Raw genomic sequence first — 12,350 nt, forward strand, 5'->3', positions numbered from 1 at the left:
TTTGTGCCCCATGGGGAGCCCTTTGGGTAGTCCCTTGGAGAGTTGGAGGTTGGGGCTTTAGAAATCATCGGGTGTCCCCATCTTATCCCTTTCCTCAATCTCATTCACCCCTCCCATCTTCTGTACGAGTAAGACTACTGTTGGCTGTACAGGGCAGAAATTAGAACCTGGAGGGAAAGTAAACTCGACAACATAAGTGTTAAGAAATGTCACAGCAAAGAACTGTGCTATAAGAAAGTTAGATCTGACTCAAACAGAAAGCTAATATAAGCCCCAGGAATGTGTTGGGGAGACCGTGAAACACAAGTATAAGGAATAAGAAAAATGACTGTGTACTGGACAGGAGACTCGGAGTTATATATTGGTCCTGTTGTAATTGCAAAGTCTGTTATTTACTTTAAAGTAACTTTTAAATCAAATGAGAGTGCATATAAGGAATGGTGTACCATGGACGTCCCAACCCCGTAAATAAAGGCTCAGTGCTCAACTAAATGTTAATGGAAGGGTTTATAGTAAGTATAGTTGTAAATACTGTAATTTCAGTCTGTCTTCTGTGGAATTAATTGTTAACTGAATTAATTACTCTTGGCATTCCAAGCATTTTGTTCTTTACTCAGATGTGAATGTGAGTGGAACTGGTGAGATATTTAAATGCCAAAATCTATTGAAGCCGGATGGAGTGATGTGCTATATTACACCTTTCATTTGCATCAATGTATACATTCTAAGGAACTTATGCGGTCATAGAAAAGTATGCCCGGGAATTAATGTAAATCATAGATATTCCGTTTTACTCGGTATTGAGACAGAATATCGGAAAAGAAATATTGTGACCAAAATATTGTGTTAAGAATATCAAGGACACAAATATCGATAGGTAACATTCTATAGTTAAGCAAGGTTTTACTATAGATTGCTCCATACATATGTACCTTGACGATATATATATCTTCAAGGTTCGAAGATGTGGTGCTAAGAATTAAGTTAATCTTAGTAAACCTATACTTACCTATTTGCACTTACCTTCTCAATATATTGGTCCTCAATATTTTTTACATAATATTATGTACACAAGATATTTCTGTTTTCAATATTCTGTCAGTGATGCACTTTTTTTGTTCAGCTTTTTTAATCCATCTGGAAAACATTTTTTCACAATGGAGAAAGCCATTCCCATATGCCTCCATAAAACAGGGGGGTGAACCTTTGGTGTCCATCCTTGGAAAGGCATTTAATAAATTCTGTACAACAGTGTAGGCTGTATTTATCTCTTGGCCATTAAATCTCATCCCACCAGGTTGGTGGAGGGATGTCCTTTGCTCCCCTGGTGGAGAACCACCTGCTGTATCTAGAGTTCCTCTCCTTTCAGGTGGGGATCTCTCGACTGTATAGGGGGCCGCTATGGATCTTTTTAAAGCAGTGATGTTTGCCGATCAGGCATTATGTTTAAAGCTTTGCAAACTTTTTGTTAAAAAAAAAACTTTCAATGTGGTAGTTAATTTTTCCGTCCGTTGGAGGTCACTTAATATTTTCCCTCCCTCTTTCCATTTCAGACATGGGCGGGATACTGGGCGATGGTCACGGGACCACTATTACTGTGACCAAGTGGCTTCTGATAAGCAGATTGCTGGGTCAGTGTTACTGACATCAGAGTCAGTGGAGGCTCTGCCAACATTAACCCTATAGTTACCCCAACTCTAAAAAAATATATAAAGTGGAGGAACCACCGGGTTGGCGGAATGGGAGAGTGGGCGCTTTGCAACATCTTCCCCCGACTTGCCAAACCCTAAATCATGTCCCATTTCTTCAGACTAGGTATCAAACTACAAAACATTTGTGAATATTCACGAACTTTTAAGATTACAAGTGTTCCCGGAATTTTCCTGCTACACCCCTCCCCCCTCACCAAAAAAATGCCTTTATGTGAAACTCCCACTCAGTACAGCTAATATGCTCCATCTGAACTGCAGTCAGAAAAGTCCCCTGATTTTCTGTCTCAGATTAAGAGAATTTCTACCCGCAATTTCGTTTTTGGACAGGTAGTTACATTTGCGTGCCCCAAACTATTGCAAAATGATATAATCTTATGTCGACCTACAGTTCTCGTACTTCATACCTTTGCATTAGAAACTGTTCCATGTTGCTGACACATCCATGACAGTATCATCTCTTTACTTTGAAGTATGCTTTTTCACAGTCTTTTGTTCTTCTCTTTCTTTGTATTACAGAAGCTGTAAAGAATCCATCCTCCTTACTGTGGTGCAGCCCTACCCTGTAAGTATGCTGCACCGTGGACATTTATTAAATAAGCAGGGCCGCTTGAATTATGAAGCAACAGAGGAGCAAATTATATTGGAAGGATGACTAAATAATGCAGGAAGAAAAGGCAAATAATGTAGCCCAATACGGCACGTTATGCGGCAGTATTATTTTGCGATTTTCTCATTTTAAAATTGATTAATAGTAGTTGGACTAAAGTTTAACCTCATCCAAAAGGGTTTAACGTCTGACTACAGCAATGGGGACCATTCAAGCTTTGCAAAAGGTCTGCAGCTATGCAGCACCGCATGTGGTTTTTAAACGATTAAGATCTCTTTCTGCTAGTCTCTTCTTTAAATCTGCAAGTCATGCGGGGAAAAAGTGAGTGGGATTATGTGGCAAGTACAGTTGTTGAATAATTAAGTGGAAAACGCGATTGGTCCTGAATGGCATAATTCTAGAGGCCTTGCGCATGAGTGACGTACAATTGAACCAAGCCACAATCACACCATTTGGGAAGGGGTGAGGGATAAATACTGTAAGGATATGGAAATGCTTGATTTTCCCTGTTGCTTGCCTTAAATCATTCCAAAGCAAAACACGAACTTAATGTAACACACAAACGAAGTTCCTTCCATTTTATGCTTCTCAAATGTTACTGACCAGCACGTAAAGAAGCACATACCAGGTAGTAGAAAGCGCTACACTTAGGCGATATCTGTTCGTTTCTATGCACTGGTATAGTCAAAAAGTATATTTCATTTGCAATTATTATAGCATGATAAATGTTTCATTTTTAGATTATTTTATAAAATATGACCCCACATAATTGAACTAAATCGCTTGCTATCGATTGATAATAACGATGAACCAATTGTGTATTTACAAAAATCACATCATCCTCTCAGACATTCATTTTCACTGCCACAAGGAGAACAACTGAAACTAAAACCCAATAGTTGTAGAGGAAAGGTGACTTTAAAATTAAGAACATTTGTAGATAGACATGATTTTCAATGTTATTTCTTAGCATATCATTTATTAATGATATAATGCAATGTGATTTATATTTTATTATAATAAACATCTTTTAAAAACTTAAAAAATGAAAAGAGGACACAGAAGATTTTATTCTTTCACAAAGGTTAGGAGATTTACATTCCAGATGGACGTTGGCACGCAGGGGTCCCACAAATGAAGTGCCAGGCATACTAAGGACAGAGAAGAGGTCCTGCACTGTCTTTCAAGGCAATATGTTTTATTAAAATATTTGTTATACCGCAGGCTTTGTGTTTCAAGCACTGAGCGCTTTACTGAGAGCATTCTCATTACAGTAGGAGCATTTTAAACATTCCGTGATGTATGCTTTGAAAAGAGAGAGAGAGAGAAGGAGAGAGAGACAGAGAGAGAGAGAGAATTGCACATCCACATCTTACACTGCATATGTTTGAAATTTCAGGCATCAAATGATGGAGGGTCTTCCCAGGACACGGGTTATTCCCTTAAAACGTTAAATTCAGATTAACTCTAATCTATACGTTCTAAAATCCACCACTAAACTACACTTAACTCGAATGAGCTACATTTTATGAATGAGTCCTCCTAATCCAGCTATACCCCCATTAAAGCTCTGAATATGTTGGGAACATGACCAGTTCCTAAAATCAGGAGATACCCTGTTGTTAACTTTGCTACTATTTTCTATAATCAGACTCAGGCCTACACACTTCAGTTCCACACCAACTTTTTCTTTATTTACCTTTATCAGAGAGTGCACACATCCGATTTCTCACATAGCCACTTTACATGCAAAAATAGCCTTGCAAATAGGGAACTATGTTGGGTAAAGTCGGAATATTTTAAATGGTGTAACTCTTGTGAGATGTCACCAAAACATCAGCGCTTTGCAACACTTTTTAGATGTGCTTTAAGAAATCTATAGGTCTGTCAGCCAGCATATTGCATGTACAGTAAAAAACAACAAGCATTGTCAAAGCCAATAGATCTGGGGCTGGACTCTAGTCTTTTGTTTTTTGCAATTATTGTTTTGTTTTTCCATGGTTTAGCAAAACTTTATTGTCGAGGAAGGTCTTGGGCCCTAATCAATCGAAAAATAAAAAAATGGGCCAAGGAAAAAATATTTTTGGGTCTAAATAAAGTTCACATTACTATAGTAGTACTTTGCACTGAAGGGAACTACGTTGTGTGTGGTTGTGCTCCTTGTGAAATGGCTGGATGCCTTAACTCACACTGAAGTGAGCCAATGGCTGAAGTTGCTGACTTATTGCCTCATGATACATGCTGGAATAGGTGGAAGAAAAATGTGAATGGTGCAACAACAGACTAATGGAAGAAGTTTGTCTGAAAACCTCTATTAGTAACTATATTATACATACTATTGTAGTAAAATCAATAGGTCTTCACTAACACAGACCTAAAAAATGCAATCGGTCTGACATTGTCTGCCAACCTCTTTCCTTATGCCAATGGGTTTTTTCTAATGTGTTTGTAAATCTATATATTACAAGCAGATAGAGTTGAAAAGATAGATAAATAGAGAGGTCTGCAAATGCAGATAGAGAGGGTTGTATAGCCAGTGTGGCATAAATATATACATAGCTAGATGGATAGGTATTGATAAGGAGCTAGATAGATGGTTGCATAGATAGAGCGGATAGATAGATAGATAGATAGCTAGCTAGCTAGCTAGATAGATAGATAGATAGATAGATAGATAGATAGATAGATAGATAGATAGATAGATAGATAGATAGATAGATAGATAGATAGATAGATAGATAGATAGATAGATAGATAGATAGATAGATAGATAGATAGATAGATAGATAGATAGATAGATAGATAGATAGGAATTTCCTGACTCCCCTGCCCTGGCTCCAAGCGGGTTGCAGGGACAAAACAGTGGTGACAGGCCCTTTGTATGAAGGCAGTGAACAGCCTATTCAGTTGCAAGTGAGGCTGTGCCCAGCTCTGCCACCCCACTTTGCAAACAGATGGCCCATCCAGGCACACCTAATCCCTTTATTGTGTGACTATCTGGGAGAAATTCACAAAATCCTAAATGCCAACTACACCAGGTCATGTGGCCCAGAGGAGGCTACAGGCACCAAATGGCAGAAAGGAGGAAAACACTAACTCTCTAAAAGTGGCATTTTCAAAATTGTAATTTAACACTTATTAAATGTAATAAGGCATCCCAATGTTATCCTATTGGACAGGTAGGCCTCACAGTAATGAAAAACGAATGTAGATGTTTTTCACTACCAGGACATGTAAACCGCACAAGTAAATGCCCAGCACCCTCATCTATGGGCTACCCAGGGCCTACCTTAAGGGTGACCTATGTGCAATAAAGATGAGTTTAAGGCTTGGCAAGAGGTTATATTGCCAAGCCGAATTGGCAGTTTAAAACTGCATTCAGGCTGCAAGTGCAGGCCTGGGTCGTGTTTTAAGGGCCTTCTTAAGTGGATGGCACATTCAGTGCTGCCGGTACACTATTAGCATTTAGTTTACAGGCCCTGGGTATATGGTACACCACTCTACAAGGGACTTATAAGTAAATCAAAGATGCCAATTAGGTGTAAGATAATTTTACCATGTCTAGGGGAGTGAGCACAAGCACTTTAGCGCTGGCTAGCAGTGGTAAAGTGCATAAAGTCCCATGGCCAACAAAAACAAATTCAGCAATGATTGGAGGGAAACAGGCAAACGTTTGGGGGTGACCTTGCAGAGAGTGCCAGGTTCAACAGATAAATAGTTAGATAGATAGATAGATAGATAGATAGATAGATAGATAGATAGATAGATAGATAGATAGATAGATAGATAGATAGATAGATAGATAGATAGATAGATAGATAGATAGATAGATAGATAGATAGATAGATAGATAGATAGATAGATAGATAGATAGATAGATAGTGTCCTGCCATCGCATCTCTCTCTAAGCACAAAGGCAAAACTAAAGTAGCAATAATGGAAAAACAAAAACATTGGCACTGAAGGAACCATTTTTTAGTGCGGATGTGCTCCTTCTGAAAGAGAAAAATACAGTCATTCAAAGAGAAGTTAGCCAGTGACTGAAGTAGACTGTCTCACTGCTTTATGCTGTATGCAAAATGTGAATGACACCTCAGAAGCACAATGGATGAAGAAAGGTTTCTGAAAGCCTCATAAAGTAAGTATATTATACATTTAATTTTAGTAGGGGGCGTGGCTTGATGCGAGGCAAGATGGCCGCACTGTAGTGCTGCTCCGCCGGCCGCCACCAACATCCTACAGTATCCTGCCTTCCAGCTGCCCGCCACCGAGTGCCGGTGTGCACGATCGAGCCCCGAGGTCGGGCGCCTGCTGAAACTGTTGCTCCGGTGTGGCTACGTGATCTGTGGCCTTGACTGTGGTGCGGCGCCTGACGGGACCGCCATTTTGGTACATCAGCGAAGCGCAGAGTGAACGGGGCGGCGAGGAGTGGCATCGCGCTGAGACCTTCCCTAGCCGCTGGTCTGGCGCTTGTGTAGTGATCGTCGGAGAAGCGGAGTGGTGAAATCGGGACCGACGCTGGAGCTGCCTGGAATTGAGCACGTCGGCGGAGGAGGAGAGCGGTGACACGGCGAGCGTGGTGGAGGGGCGAGCGGTGTGGTTTCCACGCAAGCCGCCGGCTTCGTACGGGTGAGTGGGCCCTGTGGCCGGCGGCGCGCTCCCCCCCCCCCCGTGTTTGACCCGGACGGCCCGGTGCTGGTGTATGAATGCCAGGACGCCCACACTGATTGCGGACCACTGCGGGTTCCGGGGGACCGGGGAGAGAGTGGCAGATTGCGGAACGTGATTGCTGCCTGAACTGTCGGACCTCCTCTTCCCCCCCCCCTCCGCTGGGCACTGACTGAACGGCCTTGTGTTTCGCTGCTGAGTTCTGGGTGCCTGTCCTGAAAGCTGCACACGCATGCACTGTGGTGCGGACTCCTGCCGAGGGGACTGAGTGGAGGACGGCGGCGAGGGATTGACGTGGGATCTCTGGGGTGCCACTGGTGGAGAGCGCGCCGTTGGCGGTGGCTGGACCTGCGGCGCTACTCGTGTGTGCTGGTGGGGCGAGGGCCTGCTGGCGCTTAGTGGTGTGCGCTGCGTGGGCCCCCCCCTGGAGAGACCGCGGCCGGTGGGCACTGCGCCCCTCCCCCCCTGTCTGGATCCTGCTGTCGCCTGGTGTTTTGCTCCTTCCTGGCCTGGGGGCGCGCCTCCTTCCGCTGTTGGCTCTGCTGCCCTGTCGTGCCCGGGTGGGTGTGGACCGAGGGGCGACCATGGGCAAGCCAGACAAGTCCCAGGCGCGGCTTACGTTTGAGACGCGTAAGGGAGGCAAGCCGCCGCACTCACTGCCTTCGGACTCGGAGTTGGAATCGACCACGCCGGCCCCCACCGCCTTAGAGAAAACGCTGTCGGCCATTCAAGCCAGCCTACAATCCATAGATGGCAAGATAGAGGCCCTCAGTGGACGCATGGACTCCATCTCCGCTAAGCTGGACAGGCAGGGGGTGTGCTTGGGCGAGGCGGAACAGCGCATATCGGATAACGAGGATGGCCTCAGGCAGGTTTCCGATAAGACCACGGACATGGCGAAGCTGCTGGCAGTGATACAGGCCAAGAACGAGGATATTGAGGCGCGCTCTCGGCGCAACAACGTACGGATTTTGGGTCTGCCGGAATCTACAAATGTGGGTAGGCTTGAGGATTACATCGAAACCATGGTACGGGACATTTGTGAGCCCACGAATCTCTCAGCCATGTTTGCCGTTGAGCGCGCCCACAGATCCCTGGCTGCGCGTCCGCCACCGGGCGCTCCACTGCGCCCCATCATAGCTAGACTGTTGAACTTCAGGGATAGAGACACACTGCTCCGTATCACTCGCCAGAAAGGCACGATCACCCACCAGGGCAATATCCTCTCATTTTTCCCTGACTTCACTGCGACAGTCCAGGCGGCTCGTAAAGAATTCCTAGGGGTTAAAAAACTGCTCATGAAAGATCACGTCCCCTATGCGATGCTGTACCCGGCGCGTCTACGTATAGGCAATGATGACGCGGCTAAAATCTTCACTAGCCCGAAATCGGCTATGGACTATGCTAGATCACTGAGGAAAAAGCAACAACACTCCGCTCCTACCTCCGAAATTGATGATTGACTGAGACTTCACCTATTCGCTGCGGGGTCCGCGTTGAGGCCTACTCGGCTCACACACTATGTGAATGCCTTGGATCGCAGAGCTGCTAATTCCTATCTGCTGTTTGCTGCATTGTTATGCGCTCGTGCTATCTCTCCTGTGTCTTCCTGTCGGCTATTACTATGTTCTGTTGCTTAGGTGTATGGCCGGGGCTGACTAGGGGGCCGGCTGGGTATCACCTGCATGTACTCTCAGCTCCTGGCTAGCATGGTGTGGGGTGCGCTGCCGGGTCTCGCTGACTGCCACACACGTGGCGATACTGTTGGACTGCAGCTGGGCATCTGAGCCGCACGCCGGGCGGACATATGGCACCTCGGGTGGTGGGCTGCTTACTGGGAACATTAGACACAGAACGGCGGCCCCCTCCCCAAAAGACTGGGAGGTGGTTGCGTCCGCTGCGTTCCCCCAATGGGTGCTCCCCACTTTTCATCCTCACTGTTGAGCGACGGGCTCGTTCTTGGTTTTGTTGTTGTATTATGTTGTGTAAAGGCGGGGATTGTCTTTGGCAAAGTTGGGCTGCTGAAGTGGGTGGTGGGGGGGGGTTCAATACAGTTCCAGATGCAAGTGGAGAATGAGACTGGAGTGTGGGCTTGGATGATGAGGCGAGGCACGAGTGGTGATGTGATGTGGAGAATGACAGCTGGGGGTGCACTGGGACCATTACGTAGAGACAATGGGTGAAGACTACAGATGCTTAACCTGGAATGTCCGCGGACTTAATACCCCAAAGAAAATCAGACAGGTGCTGCACTACTTAGACAGACACAATGTCCAGGTGGCATTGCTGCAAGATACGCAACTCACTAAACACACAGAGGCCGCGATGGCGTGTAGGTGGGCGGGGTTTCGACTCGCTTCCTCGTACTCGGCTTATGCGCGAGGGGTGGTTACACTAGTCAAAAAAGGTGTCCCTTTCCGGTCCGTGCGAACGGCTACTGACTCCAAAGGGCACTGGGCGGCGGTACAAGGCAGGCTGGGCATGACCTATGTTACGATTCTAAATATGTATGGCCCTGTGGTGGATGATCCCTCCCCCTTTGCGCAGATGCTGGCTGCGGTGCGCTCCTGGCCGGAGACTGCGATACTTTGGGGGGGAGACCTCAACACACATCTCAATCCACAGGTGGATAAATCAAACCCGACGGGAGCTCGCACGCTTAGAGTGGCTCAGTGTGTTCGGGAGGCGATGGGGGAGCTGGGGTTGGTGGATGTATGGCGACTGAGGAATGAACGGGTTTGCATAGGCACACATATTACACCAGCCCATAATAGCTGGTCCCGACTGGATTATTGGTTACTGGGAGAGGAAGCTAACAGATGGGTGCTCGATGTCCGCAATCTACCACGCACACTGTCGGATCACAGCCCTGTACATCTGCACCTGCGGATTCCGACATGCCACCACCGCCCCTTCACATAGCGCTTTCGCGCAGAGGCACTGCATGACCCGTTATACACAGATACTATCAGGGAGGCCATAGTCAACTATTTCGCTGAAAACACGGGCTCCGTGGCTGGCCAGGCGTCTCTCTGGGAGGCGTTTAAAGTGACGATCCGAGGGGTCTGCATTGGCACCACCGCAGGCATTCTGAAGGACATACGGGGGCAACTTGCTAGACTTGAGACTGCGCTTGCTGGGCTGGAGAGGGACTATTACGCGGCGCCATCTACTGCCACGTTGGCTCGTATACAGGAGCTGCTTGTGGACTATGATAAATGGGCGGACACAGAAGTAAAATACAAGGGGAAGCGACATGTGGCTAGGGTATATGGTGAGGGTGGGCGACCTGGCAGAACGCTGGCCGCTAAATTGCAATTTCGAGCGAATCATCAACAAATAGACAAGATCGTGGATGCTACAGGAGCGGAGCATTTCACACCGCAGGCCATTGTTGACCAATTTAAAGACTGCTATCAGACACTCTACACACAGGGGGAGGTGGATGGACCGGCTCTGTCGGACTACTTGTCGGACATAGCGTGTGCGTGGCTCTGCGACTCCCATCGGGAATATCTATCACTGCCGATAGATATACATGACATCCGAGAAGCTATTCTTTCTCTTCCCAAAAAAAAGGCCCCCGGGCCGGACGGCCTGTCGGCCGAATTCTACAAGGCTTACGTCGACCTACTCGCCCCACATTTACTGGAACTTTATGCTGAGGCCCATGAGGCTGGTGTCTTGCCTCCGTCTCTGCGCCAGGCCATGATCATCACTCTCCTTAAAAAGGACAAGCCACCCTCCAGTTGCGACTCCTATCGTCCCCTGTCGCTGATTAATCTGGACGCAAAAATATTTGCTAAAATTCTGGCCACAAAACTGCAGCCGCTAATGACTCGACTGGTGCTCCCCGATCAATCCGGGTTTATACCGGAGCGATCCACCTCTCACAATCTGCAGACTATTTTCTCCATGTTCCATATCCTTAATCCTGAGTTGCCGGCAGCTGCTGTCATGTTGGACGCGGCTAAAGCCTTTGACTCCGTTGAATGGCCCTACATGTTTTACATACTACGTAAGATGGGGTTCCCGGAGGTCATGCTGCAGTGGATCCGGCTTTTGTACACGGACATATCGGCGGTGGTGCGCGTGGGTAACCATACGTCTGGGCCTTTCCGAATTGCGAGGGGTATGAGGCAGGGGTGCCCACTGTCCCCTTTACTGTTCGCCCTTGTTCTTGAACCGCTGGCTTGTAAGATTCGGCAATGTCACAGGGCATCTGCCCTCAATTTTAAGCATCGGCCAGTTGGAATATCAATGTACGCGGATGATATGGTCTTGTTCATCAGACATCCCCAAACACACTTAGCCCCGGTCCTCCGGGAATATATTAAATTTGGCCTGTACTCAGGGCTCACGATAAACTGGGATAAATCGGTCATCATTCCGCTTACGACGATTACGTCCCAGCCCCACTTGGACTACCCTCTGATTTGGACGTCAGACCCAGTAAAATATCTTGGAGTATGGGTCCATCGTGATCCTGAGGTAGTGATCAGGGAAAATTACGGTAGGGCTTATGACGCGCTGGTGCGGCAGGTGGACGGCTGGCTGCATCTCCCCTTGTCCCTAGCAGACCGCATCGCTGTGATAAAAATGGTTGTCCTTCCGCGCTTTCTATACTTATACTGCAATATACCGATTAAGCTGACTCAGCAATTTTTCGCACTGCTGCGCGCTCAACTACTGCGCTTAATTTGGGGGGGGCGACACCCCAGAATTAGCTAGAAAACACTGACCTTGCCGTACGACAGAGGGGGATTTGCGGCGCCAGACTTCTACGTGTACTATCTCTGCGCACAGGCGCAATATGCGTATTATTGGTATGGACCACACAACTTCACTCCGCATGTAGCGGTGGAGGATGGGGACGCCCATCCCACCCCACTGCGAGGTATGGTCACGCACACTGCCCGACACACGCCCCGCGCTGAAATTAACACACTGGACATGACCATTGCGGCCTGGCAGGCGATAGGCCGTAAGACACAGAGGCTACCGCTGTATGCGCCGGCCCTGCCATTAGCGCACCACGCTGCCTTGTCGGTCACACGGGAGGCGGGTCCTCTAACATCGCTCAAAGAAGCTGGTATCACTCATATGCAAGACTTGTACACGCAGGGACACTATCTAGAACAGGACGATCTAGCCTACATACAGAACCCCACGCCTTTGTTTGTGTATACGTGTCACCGTCTCAAAAAGGCCATGAAAGCTCACTACCCCTGTTTCCCAGCTGAGCCCCCCACACTCAAGGCACTGCAATTGCTGTTGGTAGCCCCCTCTAAGAAGAAGCTACTTACTAAACTATACAGAGCTGTGCAGGAGGAGACGGTTAGCGGCCCCGATGCTAGTCTCGC

The 12,350-nt window shown here is 47.1% G+C and overlaps 1 protein-coding gene across 1 annotated transcript in view; it reads left to right on the forward strand.

Moving 5' to 3' along the window:
- The window catches only part of FRMPD4 (FERM and PDZ domain containing 4), a 1,281,777-nt gene that overhangs the window by 945,266 nt on the left and 324,161 nt on the right, over positions 1–12,350 (forward strand). The window contains exon 5 of the mRNA XM_085622531.1: positions 2,229–2,274. Within this exon, the coding sequence (XP_085478657.1) occupies positions 2,229–2,274 (46 nt within the window). The remainder of the gene's footprint in view (positions 1–2,228; positions 2,275–12,350) is intronic.

The sequence above is a fragment of the Triturus cristatus genome, chromosome 8 (genome assembly GCF_964204655.1).
Source record: "Triturus cristatus chromosome 8, aTriCri1.1, whole genome shotgun sequence".
Lineage (NCBI taxonomy): Eukaryota > Metazoa > Chordata > Amphibia > Caudata > Salamandridae > Triturus > Triturus cristatus.